This window comes from Alexandromys fortis, unplaced genomic scaffold (assembly GCF_014885135.2).
Source record: "Alexandromys fortis isolate MF-2015 unplaced genomic scaffold, M_Fortis_MF-2015_v1.1 scaffold_54, whole genome shotgun sequence".
Classification (NCBI taxonomy): Eukaryota; Metazoa; Chordata; class Mammalia; order Rodentia; family Cricetidae; genus Alexandromys; species Alexandromys fortis.
In genome coordinates this window covers 2691764-2709144 of record NW_026067958.1, presented here as the reverse complement: position 1 = coordinate 2709144, position 17381 = coordinate 2691764, and the positions used below count along the sequence as shown (strand labels likewise).

The window sequence follows — 17381 nt, the reverse complement described above, 5'->3', positions numbered from 1 at the left end:
CCCTGCATCATTCTGATGGGGTATCTTCCACAAAGGAGCCCAGGATCAGAACCCAGACACAGACATCCCTAACGACCCCTCCCAAAGCACCGGGACTGCCCTAGCCATTGCTGCAGTCTGGAGTGAAAGAACAAAAGACAGGCAGGAGGAGAGCTCAGTACTGCAGAACTTCGCTGTGGAATAGGCAGAAAGTCGAGATCTAGGGCTCCTTTGTATTCTGAGGATAAGCAAGGGAAGAAAGATTCCCATTTCTGTTTAACAAACAGCAGCAGGTTTTCTACGGCGATAAGAGCCCTACCCCCTAGAGAGCTGCCACACACAGTGTGAGCACATGGTCTTTGAAGGGCTCCTCAGGAAATCCATATCTATATACTAACATATTTTGTGAGCGCCTACTATGGGCCAAGGTTGACTATAGGGTGGATTCATACAAAGCTGTAATTGAGAACATGAAGCAACACAAATACTGCCGTCTGCTGTGTCCTCTGTCTAAATGACTACGCCTGAAGGAGAGATAGCCAGCACCGTCTCCTTATCCAAATGCCAGGAGCAGGAGGAATACACAGGCCTTCATGAGGTGCATGGAAGTGATAAATAGGCAAATCACTTCATGATGTTTTTACTATAGTGTGCTTTTGCATGTGTGCACAATTAATCCTTCAAGATATGTGTATTATACATAATGTATTATATAAAGACAGATTACAGTGACGCTCCAAAAAGTTGATATTAGATACGGAAAACTGTACATTCCCTGTAACTCACACCTTTTGTCAAAGACCCCCCCTGGAAAACAAACCAATGAACACGGACATTAGCAGTGAACAACTGAACACATTTAGGCAATTCTTTCACTATGTCCAGTTACGTTTCCTGTTTGGTGGCAGCCTATGGCTGACTCGGACCGTCCTACCACAATGTTAGGAGAAAAGAAGCAAGCACCAACCTTGGAGATGATCACTGCCATGGCCAGGTTCTCGGAGTGAGCGGCCACGTACCCGAGCATCATGATGCCGGGCAGCCGGATGTTCCCTCTGCAGGACTCCAGGCAGTCGATCACTGCAGCCACACCTCCTGCATTAACGATCAGCTGGGAAAGCTGAAAGAGAAAAAAAGGCCCCGGGCAGCACAAGATGGTCTTTAAATAGGATTTGGCCACACTTGATGTAGGACTTAAAAATACCTGGTAAAAATCGAAATACTGTTCAAAGAGATTACTGCGTTTATTAGAGAAATGTTCAAGTATCATAATCCTGCGACTTCAAATGTTCAAGTATAATAATCCTGTGACTTCAAATGTTCAGATATTCATAGTGGAAAGGTTTATTCTATGGTTTAAAAAATTACATAACTTTATTCCTGTTGTAATGAATTTCAAAAATCCTCACTTAGAAACTAGGCTGAGGGCTAATTCATAACTGGCTAGCTACACAAGTGCCCAATCATGATGCCTTCGTTTAAAGATGAATCAATGCCCAAAGACATCAGACTTAACATCTGATCTAATTTTACCCCACACACCAACAGTGATTACTATCTGGGTGCACTTCGGTTCTTGAAAAATCTCAACTACATAGAAGCGCTGGATAAAATAAAAATAAGGGCGTCAACATGCAATAAAGTGAAAATAGATTAGTCAAAATAGGCACAGAAAAAGTCACCTCAACCTCAAAATCGACACAGGCTTGCTTTGCCTCTCTTTCTTTCACATCAAAAAGCTCAGAGCAGAAAATCATATTACAGCAGCTAGCTATCAGAGAGTCACAGTAGGCCAGAGAGCCTCTGTGGTCTGTCCCAACCTACAGATGCAGTATCGTTCTCAATGCTCCCAGCTGTCATAAAATGATAAGGATGACAAGGGTTCATAGTCCCCACAACCCAGAAATGGAAAGCTATCAGTGATTAGAAACTGACTTTCAGACTCGAATGTCATTAATACAATTCAGTGGTTCTCAAATGGAGGTGATTTTGCACCCTAGAGAATGTCTGACAATGTGTGGAGTCAGTTTTCATTGCCACTGCTGGGGGGCGGGGACAACAGTGATGCCATCAAGTGGGCAGAGCCCAGGAACACTGGTGAGCATCCGCCCTACCAAGTACAGACTGTCACATCCTCCAAAACGTCTGCAAGCAGAGGACGAGGAGCAACGACCCAGTCAGATGGCGCGGAGCAAGCCTCAGGACAAATAAAACAATTTAGGGTCTTATTTAAAAAATTGACACCAAGTATAACTGTTCCGTGGAGACTGCTTTTTTGTTTTGTTTGCTTTACCTCGGGTGTGTGCTTAGCGATCTCTCTAATTAAAGTACAAGCATTTTTCTTCACGTATTCATCTTTGTCCTTCAGACAGGTGAGAACAACCGGGAAAATCTCGGCTTCAACAACCATCTCTGCTAGGTCCACAGAGTGCTTTGCAATGTGGCTGAGAGCTGAAAGGACCTGGTGCTGGTGAGCAGAAAAATATAAGTAAATCAAAACACCATAGAGAGTCCACCTCGGAGCTCAGGTGTAACTAAACAGCTTGATAATATCCATATTTCTTTATGAGGAAAAAAGAGCTACATAGGTACTTAGCACAATCTAAGATTTCTGAGCACTGGGACTTTCACATATTAGTCACAGACTTAAATTTTTAGATTTCCCCATTAATTCTCTATGGAGTACTTTAAAACCTTTACCAGTGATTAAAATGTAGGACGTTCAGGTGTTTAAAAAAATCACTTCTTAATTACACCGTACATAGGTTGCTAATTTATGGTATGTGTGGTATGTATTACAATAACAAGCAGAATTAATGTCTTTATCACATGATGTTGGTACAATCTCAAAGAACTTCTCATCACTTAGCTAATGTTAACAATTAATATATATATATATATTTGTATATATATTGTATATATATTTGTATAGATGCATATATATTTGTATAATTGGTGGATTTAAAAAGCTAACAGAGGACTAATAAACATGAAAATTTCATAGGAAATTCAGATATTCTAGTGATGGACTAGAAAATCTTTATGGTCTTGTTTTCAGTCTAAGACGCTCCTAACTGAGCTATTTTGGCCAGGCCAATGCCTTATTTAAATTATTAATGTTAGCATTAATTTTACTTGGAATCTTCAATATTGCACACAAATTTCCAAATAACACCTTAAATGTGACACCCAAAGCATTATTTCCACGTGCTAAAGGACCCAATACACAATATATTTGTATCTGCTTTCAGCTGTATTTGTTAATTGTTCTTCTCTGTAACATTAGTCTGTACACAGCGTCATTTTCTTGGATTGTAAGAGCGCTGGCTTGTCTGTTGTCTCTTGACCTCAGTTCTAAATACCTTCAATTTTTCATCAGGGTTGAGGATCATCTGGGCTAAGTGAGCAATAGCTCCTACGTCCACCACCGTCTGTGCTAACTCTGGAGAATGCTTTGAAATATCGCTGAGGGCCGAGGCAGCAATCCTTTTCAAAGCAATTTCTGGCTCCTGGATACAGAGCACTAAAAGAGGAACGGCTCCCGCATCCACCACAGCTTGTGACAGTTCTGTGGGTCCAAGAAAAGGAATTAAGTGAGTATGGGTGACTGACCCTTGTGCAAGCCATCTTTCACCCTGACAGATACAGCAAAGGAAAAAGGGGAGGGTGTACTTCACTCTCTCGCCATCTGCATTTCAAATCAGCCTTTCTGGTTTCATAAACCATGTGGACCAATCCCGAGCTGAAAAGAACACAGGTCAATAGATGGGCCTCCATTTACATGAACACATTTGAGGTAGATTAGGCTGAAATGGCTTGTTATCCTTTTTTTTTTTTTTAAGAGAGTAAGCAGATGTCAGCTGTTTAAGCTCTGGCAATTCTGCACTTCTCAATAGGCCAGCATTTTATGCATGGTTTACAATAACAGAGAAAATTAAAGTACCAAAAATTTACCAACCACACTAATTAGGTAGTATTTTGTTCTATTTACATGAGTAAACATTAGCATGAATCATGGACCAATAATGTCGATTTTTAAATTCCTTTCATCTTCTAATACTTCAAAAAGATTTTAAAAAAATATTTTATACAAAATAAAAGACTTTCTTTTCATTGTATGCTAAAATACTTTCAAAAATGAGGTTTAAAACTTATCAACATACTTTTACATACAATTATTACTATCTAGGTAAGGGAATAAATTGATATTTATTATGTTATACAAGGAGCATACAAATATCTTTTGAATATATGTGTTGATTTACTCACATGTCCAAGAATAGCAGCTATAAAATAATAATTTTACATTTCAGAGAATGAGAGATGTTGGGGCAGATGCTTACAGGGCAGATGCGACAAATGCCATTTCAGAAGCAGGAAGCTGCCCAGGAACTCATTCTGCTCCTGATGCATTTGTAGCCTCAAGGAGTCACACCCACCATTTCTCACATCTCTCTAGAGCCTTTTCCATAAATGTCTCCATTATCAAGCCAAAGTAGCTATTTACCATGTCACTTTAGTCTTTAATTTGAAGAAAATATTTAATTTTTCAAAAGATTAGAAATTAATGTTATCAAATACAGGTTGGTGTGTATAATTTGTTTTCCTTAAACTACCATAATTATCTTAAAAGTCACAATAATGTATAAACATTTTATTCATTCTTTCATCAAACAAGTATTAATGGGAGGTTATCATCTGAATTCTGGGGCCTGTAACACACTTCTACAAATTAACACTACATTCATTAAAAAATGTTTTGATTTAAAAAAAAATCTGGTATGTAATATGACATACATGTGAAGTTTATACACCATCTCAAAAACCAGGGGAAGGAAGAGGAATCTTTTTTTAACAAACATAATATCAGAAAGACTTGGGTGTCACACAGCAATGTAACAGGTCCCTCGGGAATATCTGCTGATCGGTCCACCAGAAGATGAACAGGACAGCAGGCTCAGGAGGCAATCCCTGTTCTCTCCCACACCCCACCCACTCAAGGGAAATAGAAGAGAATATATATATGACAGTGTGTGTCGTTTCTAAATACAACACTCAAATTTCCTGTTAATTAACAGGTTCCTGTGAGATTCAAACCAATCCAAATTATACAGATATTATATGGTAATATTAATTTTATATGTGCCTATTGGAATACAGTGGGCAAGATGGTAAATCCTGTCAACTTGACACCCAGGAGCAAGCCTTGTGAGGGATTGTGTAGATTACTGTTAGCCTCTGAGAGTATCTGAGAAGGACTGCCGCCTTGATTAATACAAGTGGGAAGCCCTACTTTGATTGTGGACAATATCATTCAGTGAGCAGGGGGACCATGGACTCTGTAAGACTGAGACCACAGACTGAGCACCACCACGGGTGATTTCACTGGTCCTCTCCGCTCTTGACTGTGGGTGTAATGTAAGCAGTTCTCTCAAGCTCTTCCCACTGTGATCTCCCTGCTCTGAGAGGCTAAAACCCGGAATCACGAGCCACACAAACCCTTTCTCCTCACACCGTTTTCCACAGCAGCAGGAAAGAAGCTAAGACAGCGGGCCAAACACTTCTCTAAAGACAGTGGAAAGATTAACTGCTTCTGTGTTTGCCCTCTTCTACAGTTCCTAGGATAAAGAGCACATAATGAACGTCAACTCTTTAAAGGGAATATTAAACCTTCCCCAGATAAATAAATAAGCCATTAACAACAAAAACTTGAGATCCTTTCACAAGACACCTATTTTATAATATGCATATATTTCTCATTGAACGGTTGTTGGAGTAACAAATGCTCGTCAGCTGGGTGCTGAACCGTTAATAAAGCTCGCTGTCCTGAAATGCTACCCAACCACACTATGCCGCTCTGCAACCGCCAGCCCAGGAATGGCACTACCCACCACAGAGTGGGCCCTCCCCATCCAACACTAGTTAAGAGAACGCTCTACCACGGGACCCTCTGGCGGCATTTTCTCAGCTGAGGGCCCTCCTTTCAGGGTAACCCTAGTCCTGTCAAGTTGGTATAAACCCAGCCAGCACAGGACCCTCTCTCAAATCTCAAATCTTGTGAGTCTAACTTAGAAAGAGGCTGTTCTTCCCTGGCAGCTTTCAAGGCTGGAAGATACTCTGAAGGCCACTGGGGGGGGGGGGGATATCAGAGGTCTTCCTTCCCCATCTGTGAAACACTAGGCTACACCCTAAACTCTCGATCTTACTTCGTAATTATGCATTACGTTGTCTGTTTAAACCAAAGTAAGTAAACTCAGTGCCTGTTGGAAAGAAACGAAAATAAATAAAGCCCAAAGAAGGAAGGAAAACAGGACACCTAGAAGCAGTGGAGGAGGGAAAGCCTTTATCTACAGGGACAACGGTTGCTAGCCTTAGCCCTGTGTGGCCCTGCAAGAATATGCTGTCCTCAGACCCTTTCGAAATGTGAAGCTCCTTGCCCTTTAAGTGCTGGCAACTTTCTTTTTTAAAAGAACTCTGTGTGAGACAACATAATACAGGCCAAATAAAACACATCCACCTGGGAGCCCGCTTCAAACTCAACCACCATTTTACAACCTCAGGCTTAACTCTGAGCCTTCTTAAACGACCTGTGCAGGCGCTTTCTTGATATGGAAACATGATGTTCTTTCTACCTTCAGTTCTTAAAGTCAGTTCAGGGCCGCATACAGGAAGGACCACCACAGTGATAGAAGGAAAACGAAAGGCGAAACCAGGCCATGATGAACAACTAACAGCAACAAAGGGGCAGGGCTGATCTAAAACCAGATGTTAACTGACTTTTCTGTGCATAATCAGTACATAGAAAAGACTGGAGCAAAATGAAGTGACTCTGAGAACTCATAAATTAAAGAGGCTCCCCAGAGAGAGAGAGAGAGAGTTTTAGCATGCAAATTCAGCAACTCCTCTGGAAACCTTATTTCTTTAATTTTACTTACTTTTATTTCTAAGCCCTGCAAAATTATATTTCAATCTGTTTCCTTATAAAAATACCAAAAATCGTAATCCAATTCCTTGCACTTAGGTTTCCTATATCTATGTTAAAATCGGCTGGCTGGTTTTTGCTCTAGCCATAAAAATAAAATACCTAGCTATATCACTTCCAAACTTTCATTTATTTGTTTATTTATTTTGAGACAGTCTTGTGTGCCCCAGGCTAGTGGCCTCAAGCTCATCATGTTGTTAAGGAAGACCTTAAATTTCTGATTCTCCTGCTTGGGCCTCAGGAATGCTGGGATTGCAGGTCACTGTACACAGGGCTGGAGTCAGGAATGCTGGGATTGCAGGTCACTGTACACAGGGCTGGAGTCAGGAATGCTGGGATTGCAGGTCACTGTACACAGGGCTGGAGAGTCATACTTTGCGTGTGCTGGGCAAGCACTCTACTAACTAAACTATATCCCCAGCCCGATTAAACCTTTTTTTAAAAAAGCAACATAGAAAATACATTGAGGATGCAATCTTACATTAATAATAATCTGACGTCCCATTCAATCAATTTTTCATAATTAGAAAAACAAGCTGCAGTCCAAAGCTTCAGAATGGCTTTAATACCAGTTCTTCCAAAGCCAAATTAATTTAGTCTTGGTCTAACCCAGCTATTGACCATCGGTGTGGTGGTTATCTACTACTGTGTAATAAATTACACCAAACTTCAAAACCTGAAGCATTTACTCCCTTGTGATCTCCGTTGGTCAGAAATAAGGAAATGGTTTAGTCAAAGGGCTACAATCAAGGGGCCAGCCTGGGCTACATGGTTGCTTCTGTCATCTGAAATCCACTTCCAAGTGTACTCAGGAGGCTTGGGGAAAACCTGCCCTGTCCAGTATGTGGGCTTCCCCGTAGGCCATCCAGGAGGGTGTATTGAAAAGGAGTGATCCAGAACACATGAGCCAACACAAACTCTGCAGTCTGCCATAGCCAAACTTGGACGTTACAAAGCGTCACTTCTATTGGCAGAAGGGACCACACAGGCTGTGCACAGCAGGAAGCAGAAATCACCAGGCTGGCTCCCACGGCAACCTGTTCTTCACCAACACAGCTGAAAGACACAACATCCATAGCCAACAATCCCTCCATTTGGTTATAATTTTGAGCTGGTTGATTGACATCTCAATTTGCAGATAGAAATGAGAAAAGCAGAGAGAGGAAGCTCCCGTGTACTATGAAAAAGTTTCATGTGAATGTTCTTTCTCCTCCCACACACAAAAGTCATTGTCCATCATTCCCGTCTCGCATTCCTCTCCAGTATTTTCATGGTCATTGGTCGAGCCCTCGCAAATGTCTTGAATGATAGTTTAAGGGGTAACTTATATACATACATTTGCTTCCAAGGCAAAACGATTCTGGTGCCTTTGAAAACTCAAGTGAATCAAACAAGCTACTGGTCTACGGACAACCGGGCTTTGGCTAGAAATTACAATCAGCTGATTGGACAGAGCAGGCAGCGCTTACGCAAGCTTCTATTTAGAGAGGCTCAAAACATGATGTGCGTAAGTCAAGAAATGGAGACCAAACAAGAGAAAGCAGAAAACAATGAAACCTGGCTGTGGCCCGAATGACAGCAGGTAGGAGGAGACTGAAAGCGCCCTGAGCCCCACCCCCACTCCCTCCTTAGCCTTTGACTCCCCACAGCTGAGACTGGGCAAACACAAGCTACTGAACTGGTCTACAGTGGCCTGCTAAAAACAACCCAGTGGAGTAAGTGGAATTAGATCCTCACAAAATAGGCTTCTTGTATCTACAAGTCTTCAGGTTTTCCACTTGCCTGATAGAACTTTGCACTTCCCTTAGCCTACAAGGTAAAAACCAAATCCTTCTGATGGGAAAGGCCTCTGTCTGTGATTCAGATTTTATTGCTATTTCTTTGGCTTCAGCCCAGTGCTAGGTAGGATCCCTGCCTTATAGAAACTCAGTGGGCTGGAGAAGACTGTTGAGCCCAAGGGTACAAGGTTCTGATGGAATTCTCTATGGAAACAGGCCAAGGAGGGATCCAATCGAAAGGCAAACAAAAATAAGACATTGGAGACTACAAAGGTCACACCAGTCGCCAAGAATGGTGACACACACTTTTGATCCCAGCATGCAGGATGCAGAGGCAGGGGGATCTTTGTGAGTTCAAGGTCTGCCTAGTCTACATAACGAGAGCCAAGACTCCATAGAGAGACCCTCTCTTAAAACAAACAACAAAGTCACACCAGGCTCTTGGAAAAGAGGTCTCTGTTCACGAGTTTCTGCCGAGCCTCCCCTGAGTGGCTCTGAGGGTCCCCTGGGCTTCTCTGTCTACTTTTAATCTGGAGGCAGATCTAACCTCCGCCTCCACTTTTTAGTCATGTGTGTCTGCAGGGATCTGTGAGGGTACGTGCACATAATCGCAGGTGCTCATGGAGGTCAGAGGTGTCATCCCCGGGGCTGGGGGAATAGCAGTTGTGAGTCACCTGACACTGGTGTTGGGAGCTGAACTCGGTCCTCTAGGAGAGCAGGATGTGGTCTTACCCACTGAGCCATCTCTTCAGCTTCTCACCTAGCATTTTTAATGTTTGTCTAAAATCACATTAGGTAGATAGTACCATTATTTCCTCAGTCAGTCTCCATAGGAGATGTTTAATTGTTTATGCTAAGTTTGATTGTTATTTTAATATAATACATATATTATTTATACATAAAATATAGAATATCTTGTATGCTGATCACGTTTATATATTTTGGGTATGTATGTGTGGTATACATGTGTGGATTCATGTTTGCATATGTATAGATACATATGTGTGTGGAAATCAGAGGTTGACATTAAATCTTTTCTTCATTGCCCCCCCCACACACACTTTATTTATTGAAGCAGGATGTCTGCGGAACTGGCCATTTCAGCTAGCGTGGCTGGCCAGCTTGCTCTGGGTTACCAGCTTAGCTGTGTGTAGCTGTGTACCCATCTCCTCCTCCTGTTTAAGCATTAACCTCATGCCAGAGCTTCTCAGATGCTTGTGGGCAGGGGTGGCAGGACCTCTTTGTTCTTCTTCCCAGTATGGCCACACTGAATAATTCTCCTTTTTCTGCCTTCACTATTACTTATTTGCTTAATTGGCCTACTGAGGATGGGTGGTCAGCTTGTTAGGGCTGCCAGGGCCCAGGCTCTCACCCTAACAACTTCAGAAACAGTTTGAGTAAAATGCTTTGATGTAATTAACTTACTTTGCACTTTGCAAGCAAGCTGGGCCATTCATCTAAAACCACATATAAAAACAAAAGGCCCCCAAACTATGTCAGCCAGCACAGTATACTTGCTATTTTCCTGAAGACTATGGCATCAAGACCTATGGGAAACCAGCTGATATGCGGGAATTACTGGAGAGCCCAATTCTACATTGACAAAGTCCTCAGCACTCTCCTAGAAGGCTGTGAAGCGCCCAGTGAGGACTTTCAGATTTCAAATGCATTATATGCTTAATGTAGTCCTAGAAGTTTAGGTGCAAATTCAAATATTTTCCCCTCCGTATTTAATAGGTGTTATGTGAACTGGAAAACAAAGAAAGTTCCAGAAGCAGGGTGGCCCAGAATCTGTGTGGGACGTGTCACACAGGACTGGGTATCTTCTGTTCAGGCACTGGAATACCCTTCTCTCTCCACTCTCCACACACAGCGATTCTTCTCCACAGAACCAAAGTGAATCCCAGACTAAGAGAAGATGGGGAGCCATCAAGGAGAGGGGTCAGGGAGCTCTCTTTCTTCTCCCATGTCTTCTGTCATTCCCTTTGTACTTCAGTTCCCAGAGTCTGATCAGTGATCGCCTGAGTGGTTCATAAAACAATGAGATGAGGCCAGGCAGTGGTGGCACATGCCTTTAATCCCAGCACTCGGGAGGCAGAGGCAGGCGGATCTCTATGAGTTCGAGGTCAGCCTGGTCTACAAGAGCTAGTTCCAGGATAGGCTCCAAAGCTACAGAGAAAGTTTGTCTCGAAAAACAAAACAAAACAAAAAAATGAGCTGGGCACAGACTGAGGTTCTAGTGACTTCACTTGCACCTCATTCACGTGCCTCTAATGGGCGTCACTCAGTATATTATATGTGTTTGCTTTGTTTAAGGCTGGGTCTCATGGAGGCCAAGCTGGCCTTGAACACAGAAGGCCACACATGACCTTCTGATTCTCCTGTGTCCACTTTCTCAGTGTTGGATGCACATGACATCACGGACCCATTTTATGAGGTGATGAGGATCACACCTAGGCCAGTACTGTGCCACCTGAGCCACAACCCCAGCGCTCATACATGCTTTTCAATACAGTATTGGACTTCTATACATTCCTGTCCAGTGTTAGCCCCGTTGTCTGCATGGCCTTTACGCCCATTCATATCATTTTTACCTCAGAGATGAGATCTGAGGCAACTTTTCCTCTGTCCATTAAGAAAGAAATGGTGACATGAAAATTAAGTTTCTGTAAAGCAAAGGAAACAATCATAGCAAACATATAACCCACAGAATAGAGAAAACCTTTGCCCACTCCACTTCACACAAGGGGATGATATCCAGAATTTACAAAGAATTGCAAAATAAAATACCAAGGAAATAAAATTGCCAATCAATCAATAGATGGAAAAACAAACTAATAATTTTTTTATTTAAAAGGCCGCACATTTATTTCGCTTTCTGACTCTGCGCTTGTGCCTTCAACACTTTCACGACAATTTTCTGCTCCTCAATAAGGAAAGCCCGCTTGATCCTGTCACGGACACACTGGGCACACATGGAGCCTCCATGGGCCCGGCTGACATGCTTCTTTGTCTTCGACAATCTCATGAGGACTTTCGGTCTCACAGCATGAACCCCTCAAAGTTGGCCTGGGCACACACCGCATGCGGTTTAGGTGCTTTCCCAACTTTCTCGGCGTAAAGGTAAACAATCCTGTTGCCGGGGGTTTAGGACAGCCTAGTTTTGTTAGAGGCTGTGTTGTAGGAGAGCCTACGACGGTATGTCAAACACTGGACCATCCTCAGTGCCTCTAAGCACCGTCCCCGGAAGAGCACTAATAATTTTTTTAAAGAAACGCAATAGTCAATAACTATTTTTAAAAGTATTCAGCACCCTTCTTCATCAGAGAACTGCAGTTAAAACTACTTGGTATCCCAGTCAGAACGGTGATTGTCAGGAAATCTGACAACCAATGTTGGAGAGGATGTGGGAGAGAAAGGAACCCTATTTACTGTTGGTGGAGGTGCAAATTGACACAGCCATTCAGGAAGTCAGTTTGGAGATTTCTCAAAAAATTAAAAAAGGAACTGCCATATGACCCGGCTATTTCATTCCTAGGCATATACCCATGAACTCATACCCCACCATAGGGATATTTGCACCACTATATTAATTGCCATTTTATTCTCTATAGCAAGGAATTGAAACCAACCTGGTTGTCCATCAACAGATTAATGTGTAATGAAGATTTGGTATATACATAGATAGATAGATAGATAGATAGATAGATAGATAGATAGATAGATAGATAGATAGATGGAAGATGGATGGATAGATGTATATGGAATAGTGCTTGGCTCTAAGGAAAAATTAATTTTAAAAACTGCAGGAAAATTACTGGACTTTTATAATATTAAGTGAGGTCACACAATCTCACATGTGGATCCGAGGCAATAATATCTGTATATAAACATACATGTAGGTATAGTCTAACATAAAAAAGGGAAAGCCAGGCTGATTGTGAGTGGGGAGGAAGGACAGATGCAGACACTGGACCTGGGTTATGAAGAGGACATGAAGCAAACCACCTCTCTAGTTCTGACGCAGTCATGGGTTTTGTCTGAAGTGGTAGATAGCGCAGAAGATGTATAGATGTATTTGAAACTAAAAGTGTAAAAAAAAATGGGGCAGGGGTGGATTCGAGACAGAGTTTCTCTGTGCAGCCCTGGCTGTCCTAGAACTCACTCGGTAGATCAGGCTGGCCTCGAACTCAGAGATCTGTCTGTCTCCCAAGTGATAGTATTAAAGGCATGCATCACCACTGCCAGGCCTGAGTTCTTTATATCAACAACAACAAAAAGGAGGGAGGGAGGGGAGGGAGGGAGAGAAGGAGGGAGGGAGGAAAGGAGGGGGGGGGGGGGGGGGGGGGGGGGGGGGGGGGGGGGGGGGGGGGGGGGGGGGGGGGGGGGGGGGGGGGGGGGGGGGGGGGGGGGGGGGGGGGGGGGGGGGGGGGGGGGGGGGGGGAGGGGGGGGGGGGGGGGGAAGGGGGGGGGGGGGGGGGGAGGGAGGGAGAGAAGGAGGGAGGGAGGGAGAGAAGGAGGGAGGGAGGGGAGGGAGGGAGAGAAGGAGGGAGGGAGGGGAGAGAGGGAGGGAAGAAGGACAAACAAAAAAAATCACAAGAATTTCAAAATACAGGAAAATCAGAGTGTACTTCTCGCCCGCATGTGCACTGCCCGGTGGAACATGGCTCTAACTAGAATGATATTTTAACATATTTGGGGTCTACCCCCTAAAACAAACAGGAGATACTTGTTTTCCACTTCCCCCTTTTTCTAACACCCGGATCATTGGAAAAGAATTTGGGAAAATAAATGTCAGGATCAAATAGATATGATATAAAATATTATGATCCTCTAAGATTCGTTTTCCTCTGTATGTACAACAAGCATATATATAAAATGAAAAATGTTACAGAAATCAGCATAGTCGTTGCAGTCGCCAGTCCACAGGGCTTTGCTTCAGCTGTTGAGATGGGAGCATTCAGTCTGTTGCTTGGGCTGCTCTCAAACTCCCAGGATGTGCCTACCTCTCCTCCCCTGCACCCGGGACAATAGAAGTGGCTCTGTGGGGACTTCACCAGGCACGGCATAGTGGCTTCTTGCCCCTGCTGCTCATCTGATCTTACACTATCACTATAACATCATTTCTCTTCAATACTGATGATTAAAACTGCACTTTTAAAAGTTAATTCCTTTGAAAGTTGTTAAGTAGATTGGGGTAGTTTCATCATAAATAAATGTGTGGTTTGAAAATTGATTATTGCCTCCTAGGTCATCCTACCCTCTTTATGTCTCTGATACTGGCACACTGAAGGAGATGACTAGTTATAGAAATCTAAATTTTAAAGCCCTCTCCTTTCTCGTTTCATTATTCTGCACAGGAGAGTTAAGAGTCCTTCCACATGCTGCTCATTTAAAAAGCGGGCGGTGATGTAGCAATATATCCGTGGGTGTCCACAGCGGCCAGGCCTGAGAGCCAGGCTGCAGAAGCTCCATCTCACAGTCTGAGCTGAGGAGGAAGAGCACACGTGTGGAAGACAGCACCTAGCAATTAGAGGCAGAGGTGTCTGACGTCATGAGGAGCTTGAACTAAAGAGGACAGTATGCTGGGGACACCGTTTCCTCACACAGGGGAGGGGCTGAGAAGCTGTTGGCTGTCCAAGTGTCCCATCAGAAGCTGCTGGTGACAGCCTCCCTCTAACCCGCCTCTGCAGCTTCTTCATCTGGACCCCAGCACAGAGCCGTGCCTAAGCTGTAGAAGATCTAATCAAATGTACGCCTCTTCGCTAGACTGAAGTTCAACCAGAGCTTACTGCCAAAAGATAGCCTGATTTTTTAATTAAAGCTCTCAACACCTAAAACTTATTTTTGAGCCCAGATGTAGAGAAGTTTCCCTGCAAACACCAAGCCGCTTTTTGCCTTCCCTTCAGTTTGTACTTTTAATTAGGCACTGAGGGGTTCAGCTTGGGAGGCCGGGCTTAGGGCTCCTGTGCATCTGTGTGCCCACTTCCCCGGGGGCTACAATCCTACTGCCCTTGCTACTTCATCCCTCATGCTTCTGGTCAGACACTTCTATCTCCAAAACCGAGGCTAGGCCCTAAAAATGGAGACAGACATGTTAGTAAAGCCGGAAAGACACCAAAGAAGGAAGGAAACAGAGAGAGACCATTCTGAGACAAGGGCTGACCTCAGATCTCCAAGCTTTCCTTACTTAAGGGCAAGAGAGGGGAAGGTTGGCATTTCACTTAAGGTCTAAACCACTTTAAAGCATTGGGCACCTTAGCACGGATAAGGAGCAGGAGGGCAGGGAGTGGGTGTGGCCAAGTGATCACAACAAGTTCCACTCCTAGGAGACACTGGGAAATAAACCAGTTATTTCAGGGTAAGCATTCCATTGTCTGCGATTTGGCTGTGACTGGTGGCTTCCGTGGTTCTGAGAAACCGACACAGTAATCTCTTTGAGGAGTGTTGGGCCCTAGGTCCTAACTACATGATGTGGTAACTTAGACTGGGGGTCCCACAGGGGATCCTGAAAGAAAGTGCAATGAGATCCCCAAGTCGGATCCTACTTATGACTACAGTAATATCTCCCAGACTGGGCAACGAAGGAAGATGGGCAGGACATCCCTGCACACGCCCACTAGTGTGTGACTGTCCTGCAGAGCTTCTGGTACTCCTCAGAGAGACTCAGCACAGTGTGGACCCGTCCTCTGACTTCTCAGAACCTACCAAAGCCGACTGTGAAGCTTTTGGCTTCTGATTACTATTGTAAGACTTTAAGACAATCCTGAAGCCATTTTTGACAATTCTGAATCCTCTCAGCCTCTGTGCCATAGTGCTTCCCCTCCTCCCCTGGGAACCAAGGACCTAACAGCTACACTCGCACGTACTCAGTTCCTGAACAATTACCCATATACATATGCTTTGGTTCGGTCCCCTGGGAAACGGGGTCAAAATGACCTCTTACCTCACTGATCTGGCAACAGCTCTCCAGTCAATTATTGGTAATAGCCCTTTCAAATAAGCCAATCAGAATAGTCAAAGAACAACCCCCCTTGCTTCTGTGGCCCCTTTAAAAGTAGACTGTACCCGCTATTCGAGGTCCCTCGGCTTCCCGAATGCTGGGGGACCCTGTCATGACAGAATTAATAAAATCCTCATGCTTTTGCATCGGCTGTGATGTGTGGTCTCTGGGGGCGACTCCTTCTCGGTGTTTGGACGCCAGAGTCCAACATTATGGAAAGAAAATTAATATGAATTTTTCTAAACATGACAAGAGTTTTCTTATTCACCTCAGGTTCCTGCTGTTCTATGTCTAGTCTGTCGCTAGTGGTATCCCCATTTTACAAACCAACTATAATGTGAGAGCCTCTGCCTGCTTCTGTGGGTTTCCTCCAGCATGGCCAGGAAGTGGTCAGCCCAGTATGTGCAGCAGCTAACACGGACTTGGGAGTAGGAAAATTTAGACCCCAGTTCTGACGCCACCATTCGCATCATCCCAGGCCTCTTAAGTCACACTCTTCTCATCAGCCGGGGAGAGAGGCACCTAAGGGCAGCTGCAGCACAGTGGGATAGCGATGAGGAGAGCACGGCCCAGAGCCAGCCCGACAAGGATGACCCCACACAGCAGCTGCCCTGTACTCACCGGACAATCTTTAACTGCACCAGCTTGGTGATGCAGCATGCCTTTTCTAATCTACAGCCACAGGGAAGCTCATTGTACAGTTCGGAACCACAGTACACAACTTTCTCCTCTTTAGTCTTAGAATTACTTTTCCTCGTTACCAAGTAAGGACCCAATTAATTACCTTTTACTTTGTTGCATGAGATCTCATTAAATGGATTGCTATTATTTAACCACTTAAGTTCTATCAAATATTTGAGGCATTTGATACTATAAAGAATGTTATAAAAGCATTTCCACAAATACAGTTTTTTCATTCTATGATCGTCTTCCTTCAGGACCAGTTTCCAAAGCAGGTGTCTGAGGTAAGCCCGGACTCTCCCATGACTCACTGATTTTGACACACTGCTTTCCATTGGTTTGTACAATTTATACTTCTTCCTCCAATGTCATCTTGTTTAACTTTAGTATGTTTTTTAAGATTGAAGCTTTACTATATTGTGTGGGGTGGAACTCAGACTTCCACCCCTTCCTCCACCAAGTAGCCAGGTCTACAGGCACATGCCAGCACCCCTTGCTCAAAGCCATCAGTGTTACAATGTCCTTTCCTTTATTTAACACTAACATCAATATCTTGTATTCACCAGGTACCAAGCACTAACTGGAGCTCTTTGCATCTAATTTCGGCACCCTCATTACAAACCTCAGAAATGACGGTTGGCCGCCCTCTGTTCAGACGAGGGTGCTGAAGTTCAGAAGGTCACTCAGCAGTCAAGTGTACTAGGCTGGAATTCAGACCCAGACACGTGGCCGCCCTGCCCTGTTCCTCCTCCCCATCAGCAGATGGCTATCGTGTTCCAATATTGCCGTTTGTTGATTCCTAGCTAAGCTGATCGTTTTCACATGCCATTGTTGTTCGTTCTTCAGCACGTTCTACAGAGAGAGGGGAGTCCCTCCCCCACACACCATCTCCCAGTCACGTGTCTGCACAGCCCTCTCCAGGGCTACCAGCCCATCATGTTGACGTCATCACGATTCA

At 44.0% G+C, this 17381-nt stretch overlaps 1 protein-coding gene and 1 pseudogene across 2 annotated transcripts in view; both read right to left on the bottom strand.

Annotated features, from left to right (window-relative positions):
* The window catches only part of Spag6 (sperm associated antigen 6), a 55233-nt gene that overhangs the window by 15969 nt on the left and 21883 nt on the right, over positions 1-17381 (bottom strand). For both annotated transcript variants that reach the window (XM_050152745.1, XM_050152744.1), the window contains exons 6-8: positions 3342-3547; positions 2273-2446; positions 947-1099 (exon numbers count right to left, since the gene is read on the bottom strand). In XM_050152745.1, the coding sequence (XP_050008702.1) occupies positions 947-1099; positions 2273-2446; positions 3342-3547 (533 nt within the window). The remainder of the gene's footprint in view (positions 1-946; positions 1100-2272; positions 2447-3341; positions 3548-17381) is intronic.
* Positions 3412-12961, bottom strand: LOC126507895 (60S ribosomal protein L34-like; annotated as a pseudogene).